This window comes from Aquarana catesbeiana, linkage group LG12, assembly GCF_042186555.1.
Source record: "Aquarana catesbeiana isolate 2022-GZ linkage group LG12, ASM4218655v1, whole genome shotgun sequence".
Lineage (NCBI taxonomy): Eukaryota > Metazoa > Chordata > Amphibia > Anura > Ranidae > Aquarana > Aquarana catesbeiana.
In genome coordinates, this window is record NC_133335.1 from 199,013,757 (window position 1) to 199,030,707 (window position 16,951).

At 43.4% G+C, this 16,951-nt stretch overlaps 1 protein-coding gene across 2 annotated transcripts; it reads right to left on the bottom strand.

Annotated features, from left to right (window-relative positions):
• Positions 1–932: 932 nt before the first annotated feature.
• FAM83D (family with sequence similarity 83 member D) lies at positions 933–16,732 on the bottom strand. Of its 2 annotated transcripts, none has more exons than XM_073606406.1 (4): positions 16,220–16,732; positions 4,973–5,140; positions 3,783–3,907; positions 933–3,381 (listed from the first exon to the last, which is right to left on the bottom strand). In XM_073606406.1, exons 1-4 carry the CDS (start codon positions 16,670–16,672, stop codon positions 2,406–2,408), a joined length of 1,722 nt encoding a protein of 573 aa, XP_073462507.1. In that variant the 5' UTR covers positions 16,673–16,732; the 3' UTR covers positions 933–2,405. The 2 variants fall into 2 exon arrangements, with proteins under 2 accessions (XP_073462507.1, XP_073462508.1); XM_073606407.1 differs by having other exon boundaries at positions 935–3,351.
• Positions 16,733–16,951: the final 219 nt, after the last annotated feature.

The window sequence follows — 16,951 nt, forward strand, 5'->3', positions numbered from 1 at the left end:
CCTAGCAAGGGGGAAGAACGACTCCTAGTTCTGTGTGTGTCAGTTTTCATCTTACTTAACAAAAGATAAGAGGATTGCTCAGAGCTGGATTAACTCTTCATGGCAAGACTGGGCACAGATGACATGAAATCCTATACTGTACAAGGTGCAAGCCTTAATTTAAAAAAAAAAAAAAAAAAAAAAAAAAAAAAAAAAAAAAAAAAAGGTTTTCCCAGGTTTACATCCACTTTAATGCATAGAATGTATTTAGATAAAAAAAACCTGCTGCCTTTTTAACTCATTTAATGACATCCAATTCTTAGTCTGTAGGGTTCAATATGGAGTTATTGAGTTGGACCACTCTTTTCAGCCATAACAGCTTCAACTCTTCCAGGAAGGCTGTCCATAAGGTTTAGGAGAATCTATGGGAAAGTTTGACCATACTTCCAGAAGTGCATGTGTGAGGTCAGGCACAGATGTGGACGAGAAGGCCTAGCTCGTAGCCTCCGGTCTAATTCATCCCAAAGGTGTTTTTATAGGGTTGAGGTCAGGACTCTGTGCAGACCAGTCAACTTCCTTCACATCAAAAACTCTCACCCACGCCTTTAGGGACCTGGTTTGTGCGCTGTCATGTTGGAACAGGAAGGGGCCATTCCTAAACTGTTCCCAAAGTTGGGAGCATGAAATTGTCCAAAATGTCTTGGTATGCTGACGCCTTAAGAGTTCCCTTCACTGGAACTAAGGGGTCAAGCCCAACCCCTGAAAAACAAACCAACACCATAATCTAACTCTTCCCCCCCCCCCACAAAATGATTTGGACCAGTGCACAAAGCAAGGTCCATAAAGACATGGATGAGAGTTTGGGGTGAAGGAACTTGACTGGCCTACACAGAGTCTTGACTTCAACCCTGTAAAACACTTTTAGGATGAAGTGGAGAGGAGGATGCAAGACAAGCCTTCTCTTCTACATCAGTGCCTGTCCTCATAAATGCGCTTCTGGAAGAATGATCAAACAAACATTCTCATAGACACACGCCTAAACCCTGTGGACAGCCTTCCCAGAAGAGTTGAAGTTGTTATAACTGCAAGGGGTTGGCCAATTCAAAATTGAACCCTATGGACCAAGACTGGGATGCCTATAACATTTGGGTGCGTGTAAAAGCAAGTGTCCCAATACTTTTGGTAATCTAGTGTATTTGGTAAATACTGTAAAAGATAAGCATTAAAAAGGTTTCCTCTACTGTTGAAATTTTTTTTTTTTTTTTTAGCCTTCGTAAGCCCCCTTTCACATAGACAATCCATGCAGGTGCACCTGTCAGTTTTTCAGGTAGACCTGATCAGATGGTCCATGTACCCCCATAGACTGGCAGGTGTAAATAGGCTTGTGTTCGTTTACACCCACCTACCTCCAATCAAGTCTGCCAGAAATAAAGGGAAGAGGATTCATCCCTCATCCCGGGCAGATCAGAGGTAGTCAGGTGTAAATGGACAGCTGGTCCATATATAGCCAGGCAGCCATACAGCAACGAGAACTCTGGCCATGTCTACTCTACATAAACTAAGCAGATACAGACTTGTCATCCACCCACTCTGCTCCACGGAGAACCTGCAGGCAGATTCCCCCCCCCCCCTTGCTGATCAAAGCAAATCCACCCCACGTGAAAGGGGCCCAAAAGTGATCATTCCCTTAGAGCTAGCTTGCCCTTACACAACTTCCTTAGGAAGCATCTGATTAAACTACTATTACACCACAATGAGCTTGTTGTTAAATAAGTACCAATTCAATACCTAATGCAGCAGCAGAGACCTTAAGACAGTCACAGTGAAGATAAATCATATATTACGATGTATAAAATAAGCAGCAGTTGTTTCGATCAACTGTTAAAGCCAGCAGGTGACAAAACACACCGCATTCTGGAATGAGAAAGAAGTTCAAACGTGTCTCCAACAATGCCTTGGGGGACACTGAGCATCTCACAGTTGATGGTGTTTTCATCACTCTGCAGTCTGTTGAAGACCAAGCCTCAACCATCTATTGCTTCAGGCAAGACTGAAAAATATATCTAGAATGTTTTGCAACCACATCATTTTTTTTCCACATCGCTAGCCAGCTGTTGTGTGATCTTATTTTATGAATATTGTGCTTTTATTTAAGGCTGACTGAGAAAGCTATTAAAATATCTTCACTTTCACATATTAAAACACTCTCATGCAAAGTAAAAAAAAAAAAATAGTGTTACATTTTCTGAAAACAATAAAACACAGGCTGAGTCTTTTCAGTCAATGCAGAAGAAATAAAGTGCTAAAATTACAGCAGTTTAAAGTAGTGAAGCCAGGGAACAATAGTGTTAAGAGTTCACATAATAAAATGCATCAAGCTGTTGGCTTCAACTCAAAGACGTACCATATTTCAAAAGAAATGGCTGCTACATATGAGGAGCAAAGCGAACACCATCTCGGAGATTAAGAAGACTACTATGCATTACATCTCTTCTCTGAAAGCCATACGCCGTTGGCTCACAGTTAAAGTACGAACTGGTAAAGCGATTCCTCCTGGAGAGAATGGATACCATGTGATCAAGCTTAGACCTGATAGAGGTGTAATGTAATTGACGGTCCTTGCCAAGTTTCTTGAAGGAGTCACGAATGGTATAATCAGAGTGGTTCAAACCAATGCTTGAGCGAATTGATGTGTCAGATGCCGTGCTAGTGCTGGAAGCAGAAGAAGACGAAGATGTGGAGGATGTAGAAGACGACAACACCCTTGTCCCTGTGGAAACAGATGCAGTTTTGCTCATTTCTGTTGAAGATTCCTGGACTTGAGTCGTCTGGGTAGTTGCAGACCTTGAAAAGGTCACAGTTTGGGTAGAAGCCATTCTAGCCAAAATGGCTGTCTGAGTCCCAGCAGTTGAAGTACCCACATGTGTCTGAGTTGCTACATCTTTTCCTTTAAGATTCCACCAGCCATCACTAGGCTCAGTCTGAGTAGCCACAGTTTCAGTTTCCTTCAGACCAGATATTATATCACAATTCTGCAACCAGTCATCTTCAGAAGCTTTAACCTTACCAGGAGTACCATTATCCTTCTCAAATATGGTTTTGATTTCCACAGGCACTCTCTTGGGGGTGCTTGACAACTTTGCTATCTCCATCTGCAGGAGGTTTGTCATTAACGGCTTCTTCTGGGCTGGTAGAGCGTGGGGCAACTTATTTGTTGTTACAGTGGAGTTCCGTAGGCTCATCAGAAACTTGGTACTAATTGGCTTGGATTGAGCATACAGAATCCTGAACTGGAGGTCAAATTTCTCCACTATTTGTCCCGATAATACTATAACATTACTGCTGTTGAGTTTGCCATCCATCCAGGTGTAGCTGTGGAGAGATGACATAGCAAGTTCATTTCTGGAAAGAAGCAAAGAAATAGATGCTGATAATAGTCATCAACACGAGCTGTGACTAAAACAGTCATCAATGTTTCGTTTTATTGACAGTGAAGTTGTTTTTGATATTTTACTACAGTAGCAAATTGGGTATTATGCTTACACAAAGCAAACGTTTGACATTCTAGATCAGTGGTCTCCACACATTGGCTCTTTGCTTGCCATTATCCAGCCCTTAAGGCACTATTTCTCTCCCTGACACCAACAATGGGTCACCATACCTCTCCCACTGGGCACAGTTCGGCTGCCCTAAAGTCTGAAGGACAGTAAACTGACCCTTTCTTTAGGAAGTTTGGAGACCACTGCTCTAGATCACCGATATCATAATATAGTCTAGCTAAGGTACACATGCCAAGACCATACCTGTAACTTCCTGTGGCAACCTTCAGGCCATCCACAAGCAGGAACTTCTCATGAGCCTTCCCAACAATCTTGGCACCAGACCTGGTATAATAGTTGTTGCCCGTTAAGGTACGAACCCGCATATTCTGAAACAAGAGTACTGACAATCATAAGATATAGAACTCAAATACAAGATGTACATTTTGATATTTGTATCATACAATGCAAAAATAAAGAAGCTCACTTTTACGTGAATGGGGGAGTGTGTCTATTTCTAGCCCACCTATACGAGCCACTTATACACATTCAGTGGTATCCTGCTGTATTGTTGAATCCACCACAAATAGTCAGTCCTCTGGGTATGTTGGGGGCATGTGACCTCCTCCAATGTTGCATGGCTCAAGCAACCAAGTGTCAGGGTCAAATACTTGAGACAACATCATCAACCTCATGTAAGCTAACAGACTAAAAGACAGAGCTTACATACGGTTTGACTTACTGAAGTTGGCCATAGACTGTTTGAATCTCAGTCATTGAACTGAGATTCAAACCATGTACAGGCAGGCTGATTGTACCCAAGGTGATTGAACAATTATAGCCGCTAATAAAAATCACTGTTATCCTGGCCAGGACAGCTCCCCGAATATGTTCTTTGCTGCAACCCAGTTGCAAGAAAGAAGAATCGCTCCATCTACGGCTGGCTTGAGGAACGAAGAGGCAAGAGCGGAGGAAAGACTGGTATTTTGCTTGGAACTGGCAAAGTGGTTCTCTTTAAGAGTCCATTCCAGTTCAACTGAAGGGGCAAACCCACTCCAACTCAAGAGTAATTGCCAGTAGCACCTGAAAACATCTCTATTGGTTTTATTTGACATATACATACAAAAGAATGTATATTGTAGGCTAGCATCATCAAGGAGGATCCACCACAATTGATCAAATCTCAAGGGTCATTTCCATAAAGAAAAATGGTTTATTACAACACAAGCTGGCAAATGTAAAACATTTGACCAATTTTACACCTAAATTGGTGCTTGCATGAAAACCATTTGCCCCAGCAGGGAAAACATTTAAGATGTGTATTTTCTTTGTATAATCAAAAAGCCATATGAAATACTTAATTGTTGGGACTGGGTGTCTGGAGAATCTTACAAATAAATTCCACTCCAGGCTTCAACTTTTTTTTACTACAATTTAGTCCAGTTTACACCTACCGGTTCTGCTTCAATTAAAATTCCAAGATTTTGGCACATGGTAAGAAAATGCAACAGCTGCGAGTCATCCACCAAGATGTAGACTGGAACGCGGCGTTTTCTGCAAGCTTCATGAAGATCTCGAAATATGTCATTGTCTGTAAAGGAGTCCATGACCACTGCAATTACCTGTGGAAGAAAAAATAAATAAAAAATTATTCATCACCTGATTGAGGTCTCTCTCAGCTCCGACATCTTTTAACCGCTTCCGGACCACCTGCCGCAGTTTTACTGTAGCAGGTTGGCTCTCCTGCACAAAACCACGTTATTGTACGTGATCTTGCGGGGTCCAGATAGTGCGCGCCCTGCCCGCTGCACAGCGGGGGGTGCCGATGCTCATGGCCGACGGTCGCGATGACTGCCAGCCACGAGCGATCGTGACCAGGAGACACAGAACAGGGACGAGTGTGTGTAAACACACACTTGCCCGTTCTGACAGATCGTGTGTTCCTATTAGCTAGGAACCACGATCTGTCACTTCCTGTAGTTAGTCCCCTCCACCTTCAGTTAGAAGAATCACTTCCCAGGGAACAGTTAACCCCTTCACTGCCAGTGACATTTTTACAGTAATCAATGCATTTTTAATCGCACTGATCACTGTATTAATGCCAATGGTTCCAAAAAAATAAAAACATTTTTTATTTATCTCCTTTTTTGTAGACACTAACTATTGCGCAAACCAATCGCTTATTGGGATTTTTTTTTTCTTTTTAACCAAAAATATGTAGAATACATATCGGCCTAAACTGAGGGAAAAAAAAAAAAAAAAAAAGTTTTTTTTTTAAATATATTTTTGGGTGATATTTATTATAGCAAAAAGTAAAAAAAAAAAAAAAAAAAATGCATTTTTTTCAAAATTGATGCTTTTTTTTTTTTTTGTTTATAGCGCAAAAAATAAAAACCGCAGGAGGTGATCAAATACCACCAAAAGAAAGCTCTATTTGTGGGGGAAAAAAAAAATAAATAAAATAAATTTTTTTGGGTACAACATCGCAATTGTCAGTTAAAGCAACGCAGTGCCGAATCGCAAAAAGTGCTCTGGTCAGGAAGGGGGTAAATTCCTCCAGGGCTGAAGTGGTTAAAGTGTCATTAAACCAACACACACACACTAAATGGTGCATTACACCCATTCAGTCACTATGAGATTTTCTGTATCCTGCAAAAAATATACCCGGTTGATCTTGCTGTTCTCCATCTCCACCTTTTGCCTTCTGTTCATGTTCCCCAATGCAGTTGGGGTTTTCGCAGAGCAGTGTTGGTAGCTCTGCACATTTTTTCAGTGAGTTTCTATGCTGAGCATTTCCTCCCCATCACATCCGAGTAGCCCATGTGACTAGAGAGTCACACATGTGGGCAAATACACCATGGTAAAATTACAGCCCACCTCCCTCCCTCCTCCATGCACACTAGCCAGCTAAACACAATGGGCGTGGTATATTCTTGATTGATGAAGCCTTCACCTCCCAAGACACAGGCTGGAGAGGTGCAACAACCTGTGACTGGCTGAAATCCATCAACACCATTTTATTGCCAAAAATAAATAAATGATTTAATTTATTATATGCATGGTGATTTAGATTAGTTTTTTATTAAATTATTTATTGTATAGTTGTAAATAGGGCTGCAACTAACGATTATTTTCATAATCGATTAGTTGGTCGATTATTGTTTCGATTAATCGATTAATCGGTTAATAACCTTAAAAAAAAGTGTGGTGTATAATTTAGTTGTATGTAAAGTTTAAAAAAAAAAACGATGTATTCTTAAATATCTCTATGCAGTGGTAAATATAAACAACCAACTATATGGTTAGGGAGCAAAATATTAAATCCACTCTGAGAATAACAGACAGAAGAGATATACTATATATACACTATTAGAAGAGAAATACAGTTTTTTGGCCAATTTGTTGCAAAAACGAATTACATGCTTTTCTGCAGCTTCTCCGTTGAAGTATATTGAACCCAAAAAAAGCACCGTTTTTGCGTTAAAAAAAAAAAAGTCCCTGACCCTTTCCAAATATGCAGCGGCTGAAAAAAAGTATAGTTGTGAAAGTGTCCCATAGAAAACCATGTTAAATGAATTGTAGTGTGTTTCTGCAAAAAGCACCAAAAAACACAAAGATGTAATACAGGTCTAAAATGTTTAGTAACATAATGGGGTTAAAAAAAAAAACTAAAATGAGCCCTTTATAGTACAAAAAAAAGCAAATGATCACTACTGTAAGGGGTTCATTTTTTTACTGTAGAACTGTGAAAGTAATATTTACAGTAGCGATTATTTGCTCTTTTTCTACTATAAAGGGCTAATTTTATTATTTTTAACCCCATTATGTTACTGGCCGATTAATCGATTATGAAAATAGTAATCGATTAATTTCATAATCGATTAGTTGTCGATTAATCGATTAGTTGTTTCAGCCCTAGTTGTAAAGGTAGTAGGTTTTTTTTTTTTTTAAATCTTAATGCATTAGGATAAAAAACAAACCACCTTCTGTGTGCAGCAGCCCCCCTAATACTTACCTGAGCTCACCTCGATCCAGCACAAGAGGCTCAGCTGTCCAGGACTCCCGCTCCTCATTTAGACGGCAACAGGGCTCAATTGGCTCCTGCCAAAGTGAGCCAATGAGGAGAGAAAGGAGGCGGGGGCTTGGCCACAGCTGTGCCTGAATGGGGACACAGAGCAGCAGCTTGCTGTGGGGGCACTCAGGACGGAGGAGCGACAGCAAGGGACCCGAGAAGAGGAGGATCGGGGCTGCTCTGTGTAAAAGCAACTGCACAGAGCAGGCAAGTATAACAAGAAAAAAATATATACACAATATAAACACCAGACTTTAGTATCATTTTAATGTCCTATCCAGCAGTACTGAAACCAGTAAAACAGGCATGCTAAACTGGTGTTTTCTAGGCTACGTGTGGCATTCTGTGGTATGAGAATAAAGAGACCACAGCTATTCTCCAGATAAATCTATACTCTTCCATGGTAATGTGGAAGGTGTGGAAGGTGTCCGGCGCATTCCGGGAAGACGTCATCCCGCAGTAATGAATGTCCGATCAACTGTCATTTGACAATAGGCCGGGCAGGGAAGTGTTTAAGCAGTACAAGGACAATTTTTAGCTTTGACAAGTCCTCTTCTATAGATGAAGGCCAAACTATAGACTCAAGAATAGACGTACGAGCACCAGTAACACCAGGCAACTAGCACTCAGAAATTACAGCCTCACGTTCCCCCCCACCCCTAACAGATGTCATATAACAGATCTTACCCAAAAGCCATTCAGAAAACTATGCTGTATAGTAAATGTTTAAAGATATCCAATAACACCCCCCCCCCCCCCCAATAGAAAGAATTCTGGTAATCCATGAACGCAGATAGCCAGGTTAAGATATCAAAGTCCTAATTTCACAAGTGAAGTCTTGTCCTCCTGCATGTAGATTATAGAATCTAGGAATGTGAACAATGCTGATCTTTCAGGCTCACATATCTGTTTTTTTGGGGGGGGGGGGGGGGGGGGGTTGATATTTCTGCCCTCCAGAAAATAGCCATCATTCAAGTCCGATATAGTAAAAGGGGACAGGTGAGCAGAAGAATGTGCGCCATCGCACACAAAGTGACGCATCGATGCACAATCCTGCGAGGGGGTGCTAGCTGCTGTTAGATTGAACATGTTAGGGCAGAGACGGAGTGGAGATATAGGAATTATGTCAAGTGGTAAAGTCCAGCTGAGTCAGCAGTCCCTCGAGGGAGGACCATGAAGACACATGTGATGTTTACCATGTAGAGGATACAAGGTGAATCTGACAGAATTCAGGGAAAGCCTAAAGGGCTCTGTCAGCCTGAGAAAAGTAAACACATCAGGGCAGACTGGGGGGGGGGGGGGGGGGGGGGGGGGGGAGCAAAAAAAAGTGTGCATTAGAGCTTAACAAGAATCGTTATCGCGATTCCCCTCCCCCGTTGCGATCTTGACAAAAGTGTTTCACTATTCTGTCTATGCAAAAAAATTCTCTCTGCTCTTCTGGAGGAGGGCAGTGTGCCAAGAATCACAATATTCTTTAGCAGTGAAATAAAGTGTAAACATTGTAACAATTTGTCAATGGAATAGACGTCGTGTGTAAATGAAGAAAGTTTAACCACTTAAAGTGGAGTTCCGCCGAAATTTACTACAAATACTGCAGCTGCTGACTTTTAAAACATGGACACTCACCTGTCCAGGGCACCCGCGATGTCGGCACCCAAGGCCGAACCGTCTCTCGGTCCTCGGGTGCTGCCGCCTCCATCTTCAGTACGGGAATCAGGAAGTGGCGTAAATAACCGCAGATTCTGCAGCTATCTATGCAGGAAGTGGGTACAAATACCTGTAATATACAGGTATCTGCACCCCCCTCCCCCCTGAAAAGTGCCAACGGAGGGTGGGGGGGGGGGGGGAAAGGAATCTGATGAGTGAAACTCCACTTTAAGCAGTAAACCTTTTTCTGACATTTGTTGGTTTTAAAGCGGTGTACACACACACACACACACACACACACACACACACACACACACACACCTGACTTTTAACCACTTCAGCCCCGGAAGAATTTACCCCTTCCTGACCAGAGCGTTTTTTTGCGATTCGGCACTGGGTAGCTTTAACTGACAATTGCGCCGTCGTGCGCCGTGGCTCCCAAACAAAATTGACTTCCCCCCCCCCCCCACAAATACAGCTTTCTTTTGGTGGTATTTGATCACCTCTGCAGTTTTTATTTTTGCGCTATAAACAAAAAAAATAGACAATTTTGAGAAAAAAAAAAAACTAATTATTTTTTAATTTTTGCTATAATAAAATTGCCTCAAAAATTATTAAAACACATTTTTTTTCAGTTTAGGCCGATACGCATTCTACATATATTTTTGGTAAAAAAGCGTTTGAATTGGTTTGCGCAAAAGTATTAGCGTTTACAAAATAGGGGGATAGTTTTATGGCATTTTTTATTGTGACTTATGTCTGACACAATGGACATTTTTGGTACCATTGTCATTTATACAGCAATCAGTGCTATAAAAATGCACTGATTCCTGTGTAAATGACACTGGCAGTGAAGGGGTTAACCACTACGGGGCAGGGGAGGGGTTAAGTCAGTACCAGGGGGTGTTTTCTAACTGTAGGGGGATGGGCTAGCTGTGACATGTCACTGATCTCTGCTCCCGATGACAGGGAGGCAGAGATCAGTGACACTGTCACTAGCAGAACGGGGAGATGCTGTTTACCTTAGCATCTCCCAGTTTGTCCTCTCCATGAGGCGATCGCGGGTATCCCCGCGGCGATCGGGTTCATGGGACCTGCGACCCGACTCACGGAGCTCCCGGCCGGCGCGCACGCAATGGCACGGCAGGGAATTCAATGGGAACTTACCTGTACGCCCAGCCGTGCCATTCTGCCGACGTACATCGGCGTGCGCCCGTCGGGAAGTGGTCAATAAATCGGACACTTACCTGTCCCAGGGTATCGAAGCCCCACTTGTCCCCCCCCCCCCCTCTGCTCAGCGGCATTTTAACTGTGGGTGCCCGGCTGTGGCTTCACAGCCAGGCACCCACTGCGCATGTGTCCGAGATGATTGACAAGAGGAAGAGGGGAGAGGCGATCTCCATTCCTGCACCAAGGGAAGGGACGTCAGGAGCTCAGGTACCGAAGAAGGCAGACTACGGGGGACCCCCTAACAGGCATTTAGAGGTGAGAAAAATCACAAAAAAAAAACAAAAACAAAAAAACACCCCACACACACCTTCTGCCTTTACAGCCACTTTAAAGTGGTTGTAAACCCTTTACAACCACTTTATACTACAGGTAAGCTGATAATAAGGCTTACCTGTAGCTACACTGTATATCTCCTAAACCTGCACGGTTTAGGAGATAACCCTGTATTTGCCGACGTCATCGGGACATGCGCACTTAAGCAAACTGAAGCAATGGCACGTACAGTTGTACCGTGCCGTTACCGGTGGCTCCGGCCAATCACAGTGCCGGAGCAGCGATACCCAGAAGTAACAACCCCCCCTCCCCGGGGAGATGTCGGCCACCAGATCGGTGAACAAGGACCGCTGCGGGGCTTCGATCTCGGGTATTTCATAATGAGCTAGTATGCTATGCATACTAGCTCATTATGCCTTTGTCTTGCAGGGTGTTTTTTTTTTTTTTTTTTTTTTTTTTTTTTTTTTAAGTCGGGGATGTTAAAATGGGAGGAGACCAACATGACCACCCACAGGCAAATTTTCAAATAGCATATGGCCAGTTTATATTGTAGCTTTACTACCGTCCCAGCAGATTTCCATCAGTCATACTTAAACAACGATAAGGAATAACTGGGCCTAATCAAAAATCAAACACCGCTTTAAACACTTAGAAAGCCAGGCAAACCTTGGGCAAATCTATATTCGTCATTGAATAGAATTATAAATCCTATGCAAACATCTCCAGGCACCAGCTGAGAATAAATCGCACTCGCCTCCCAACTCGGTGTGACTGATAATAAATGCTCAGGGCAAAAGTAGCAGTTTGAGCAAACAGGGAGTTGCAGAGAGTTCATTGGAGCCGCAATGTTTGACTTTGATTTATGGGAGGTAAAGACAAGCCATCTTCAAAGCAACTACCTTCTACAGCATTAAGACAAGACCCAAAACAGGATGATATGCACCAACACAGCTCAGCAAAACAACCTTCATAAATCACTTCATAGAGGTAGAAGATTAGTATCTATTGAAGCAGAACATTTTCCCATGAAAAGACTGGTTTTCCTTTAACATTTCTGTAAATCACAAGCCTAATAAAAATTAAAGTGATTTTTTATTTTTTTTTTTTTTTTTTTGCCAGCCTGTTAAGGTCCACCTAGACCATTTTATCCGCCTAGACTATTTGCACAGCTAACTAGTTGTGCAAAAGCCATCAGACTGGTGACAAAGAAAAAAAAAAAAAAAAAAAAATTTACAGGAATTTTCAGACTATTTAACAGGATATAGAACATCTCATTCCACAAGATAAATGTCTTGGTCAGATTACAAACTCAGTGGCTGAAGTCAATGTTGACTCATTTTATGAGCAGACGTAAAGGTTGGGCTGTAGGAAGTGAATGACCCAAGTCTGATCTCACCTACTGGCTTGGCTAGACATAAGGAAAGTAGAGATGCACCGATATATCTGCCGCCGAATATTAGCGGCCAAAAAATAAGTAAAATAAATAGGGTTATCCGCGTTTTGCGGATAGAAAAGGTGCCAAATTTTAATTTCATTGCACCACTAAAGGAAATTATAGTGATACAACTTTTTAGACCAGCCTCTCAAGCCATTTAAAACTTTTTTTTCTTAAAGTGGAGTTCTGCTTAAAAATTTAAATAAATTATATAATTTTAAAAGTCAGCAGCTACAAATACTGCAGCTATTGACTTTGAATAAATCGGTCACTTACCTTTCCCAGGGTCCAGCGATGCGCTCGTCTCCCCCTCCTCTCTGCAGCGCCGGCATTGGAAATGTGGGCGCCCGGCTGTGGCTTCACAGCCAGGCACCCACTGCGCATGAGCAAGCCGTGACTGGCTGGGCAATCATCCGGGACCTGTGACGTGTCCCAGATGATTGCCGAGAGGTGATCTCCCTTCCGGTGCCGCGGTACACTGGGAGGAAGTGGGAGCTGGGACTCTCTGGGGAGAGAAAAAAAAAAAAAAAATATGACATGCCAAATATGGCACTTTAGGGGGTCACCTGCCTTAAAGCGGAAGTTCCATTTTTGGGTGGAACGCTGCTTTAAGAATCTTACTTCCCTAGATGGATCCCAGCATCGGTCTCACGGGGCCTCCAACACCAAGAACCGAGCAATCTAACACTGCTGATCGCTCGGTTCTCAAAGCTCCCTGAGCAAGCGTTGCTGACTGTCAGTCACCGGCTCTATGTTCTGCCCCCTCCTCGCTCATTGGAGCGCTGGGCTATGGAGGAGACAGGAGCAGTCATGTGGGCAGATCACGACTCCATTGTCACACTCTTGCCAGAGCCCTGGACGGGCTTTGTGACGTCAGCAGACAGCGGGCTGAGCCCGCTGTCTGCTGAAAACAAGTCACAGGAGTGCAAAACAAACTGAGAAGTTTAGCCAAACGAGCTTTGGCTGTATTTCTTTAACACCGGAACCCTTGAGATAACTTTTGGGGCTCAGGGAACACCTAATTACTAGATATACATACACTGTATATTGGTGTGATGGTTAGTGAGAAGAATCCCAATAGCTAAAAAGGATCTATGCTGTCAGTGGTTACTTAAAAGTGGTTGTAAACCTCAGACATGAAATAAGAGCAAAGCCTATCCCTCTATAGTGTGTACTTGTCTCAATTAAAAGCACTAAATGTAATTTCTGTCTGCTGCTTTGTTCCTCTGCCATCAGCATGAATCACTTCTGACAAATTTTCATGACACCGAGAAAAATGGTGATAGGGGAGGGAGCCCCAGTTGATTGACAGCCTAAGCTCTGTTCCTGTCTCTTCCCTCCAATCAGCTTTCAGAACTCTCCTCGCTGAGCTCTGCAGAGTGCAGCTTCAGCTTTCCACCTCTTTTCTGAGTATTCAGACAAGCTTTATACATTCAGCACTTTGAATGGCTATAGAGGAGGAGAACACTGCAGATAAACAGTTACACCTCATGCAGGAGAATTAGTTTAATCTATGTGTATCACTTGAGGATTTTCCCTTCACTGGGTATATGTAAGGGTTTACAACCACTTTACCTGAGAGGCAAAAGCTGCACACCGCTCGACCCCCCAGCTACCTCTGAAGGAACCATGGTTGAAAAAGGCACCTCTGGAGATGCAATCTCTCAACCTTTTTGCCCCAATGAAAAAAGTTTCAGATCTTGGGGAACACCTGCTAAAAGATATTTATCAGGTGTCAGTGAGAAAAATGCCCTTTATATTGGTGATCAGAACATCACCCTTACAGACAAATGGGATCATTGGTGTCCCGTCACTGGCTCTGCCAATTGGTTTTGGTTCAGTTGGGACATAATTCATCCAAAGCTTGAGTAACCCCCTAGTAACTGCTCAAAGGACCCAAAAGTTCCAAAGAACCTTGGTTGAGAAAGGCTACTCTAGAGACACAACCTCTATCAGAACACCATTGGGAAAGACTTGCGCATTATGATCGGTTAAACCAGCCATAGACTGCTGAACCGGCTGAGATTCAAGCCATGCATGGGCAGGCTGATTGTACCCAAGTGTTACCCCAGCGGGGGAAGGCTTCACTCTCCCTGTTGGAGGGATCCCCCCAATCAACACTGACTGTTGATGGGGGAACTAAGTGATTTTATCCCAGCAGGGGGTGGGGAATTTTTTTTATTTATTTTTTAACTGCCCTTTTCAGTTTTCGGCATCCTGAATTTTTGGTTTTCGGCACCGGAATTTTCAATTCGGCGCACTATTAGCAGAAACTGGTATCAGTGCAACCCTAGGCTGCACAGTTCCAAGATCAAACACCACTTGGCAAAGCCACTGCATAACACCAAACTGTTTTTAGTGGCCTGTAAATGTGGTATTCTGACCACAACTCTAAGTGGCCATTCATCCCACTGATTACAAATCAAGGGCTTTCACAGGGACAGCTTGGGAAAAAAAAAAAAAAAAAAAAACAAAAAACACACACAGTTGGGCTACGGTTTGACTGCCCACAATACAGCTGGGAAGGGGCTGTTCACATGCCATGGCCACAATGCTTTGAATTGCGTCAAATTTAAAGTGGCATGTTGTTGAGTTGACAGGCAAACCAGCCCATTCAAGTCAATAGGGCCACCCCATCCCTTTAAACCCGAACACCTTTGAATTACACAGGTTCTGTGGCTAAAAGATAAGGCACCGCCTGAGTTTAATTATCACCTTAATCAGCCACAGAACCTGTGTAATTAATATGTGTTCGGGTTTAATGGGATGAGGTGGCAACCCTAGCCACCCCACAAGCCAATGATTTTTTTGCCTTGGGCACTCCACTCACTTTGATTGAACTCAAGCTAACGAGTCCAAAGCAAAATCGGAAGGAAGTTATGGCTACTCAGTTTTTTGCAAAGTTGATTGAATTGCACATTAATTGGTTAAAAATAAAAAAATTATATATATATATATATATATATATATATATATATATATATATATATATATATATATATATATATATATATATATATATATATATATATATATATATTTTTTTTTTTTTTTTTTTTGTTAATATGAAGCTTGCATGACCACCATTACTGTGAGGTTATTTTACCATACATGTTGATATATGATCCAACATTAACCTGACTGCTTCACCAGCTGTACTAATCTCACAGGTAATAAGACCAGACTGTCCAAGAAGGGACTTCCACACCTCCAATGCCAGCTCATCCCAATGTTTGGTGTGTGCACAGGAACCAATGACAACATAGAACGCTTACAAGTTTCATGCAACAACCTAAAGACCAGGGTCACTGTAGCTACCCAACAGAGATGTAAGGGCCACCATGCATATCATAATCTGACCAAATCAACTTTAGAATTACCAAAAATGTAATAGGTGCACCTACCCAATCAGGGAGGCCTTTACATTGCAGAGATGGTCCTACCAGGAGTCCCAGTGGGTCCATTGGACCCAGGCAGCACTTTGAGAGGGGCAGCAAATTGAACCACGTCCCCCCCCCCCCCCCCTCTCTTCTATTCACCCAGCAAATTGACGACCAAGATTTTTTTTTTCCCCCGGCAGTTGTGTGTCATGACAACTGGGGGGGGCAGCATTTCATTCTTGGATCCAGACTGAAAAAAAAAAAAAAAAATATAATAATATTATTATTATTATTAATAATAATAATAATATAAAATATTTTCAGATAGATGAATTGTGCTGTGTACACTCCCACGATTGGTCAGATCTATGTAGATGGATTGTACGGCGTACAGACGAGTCATTCACGGCCCGACAATGTAGACACGGTCTGATCAGTAATTATTAATCATAAACTATTATTGATTCTCATCATTCCTATGGCTGGCTACACACACTATACAATCTGATTGTACAATTCCCTTTAGAATTAGGTGACTTCCATTCTATTAGTACCCAATCAGGTCGGATCTGGCACTGCCCAGTGATAGGTGGGCCTGTTGGAGATGATACAATCAGATTGTACAGTGTATGTCCCCCCCTATGGAGCCCCCCGGTACACCCACCTCCCGGGCGCCCTTGATCAGAGCCCGGACCGTCTCCTTGCAGCTGTAGATGGTCTCCCCGAATCCGGGCTGGAAATGGACCTCCACCCGGGTGGCCCCCCGGTACGATCCCGCACTGAAGGCCGGCCAGCCGAGCTCCAGCAGCGGGGGCTCCACATCGGAGATCTCGGGGAAGTAAGTGACCGTAGAGCAGTCCACGGAGGCGGACACAGAGACCTCCTCCTCCCCGCACTGCAGGCTGGAGGCCGAGTTCAGGATCTCCCCGACCTCCGGCTCAGACAGGAAGCCCGGGACCCGCTCCCGGTGCAGGAATCCCCGCAGAGCCTCGGGGCCCCCGGAAACCAGCTCCTCCAGGGCCAGCCGCTGAGCCTCGCTGTACAGATCGGGGGGAGCGGCGGGCCAGCGGGAGCCCAGGGGGGTGAAGTCATCCAGACACTGGGACAGGTTCGCCATGGCGGAGAGAGCCGGAGAGTCCCAGCAACTGAACACTACCGGAGCCCTGCCACGACTAGTTATAGGACATTTAAATCCAAACAAGCCCGGGGCGGCCGCTCATTGGTCCAATAAACACGCCCCCGACTAGTGATAGGATGGGAGTTACAGAGATGGGAGCAAAACCACGCCTTTTGAGTTTAAGATTGTCACAGCGAGACACGCCCAAACGCTACTGTTTGGCTGAACACTGACTTATGGGCGGGGCGTATGAGTGTGTCTGCAAGGTGCATAGATAGA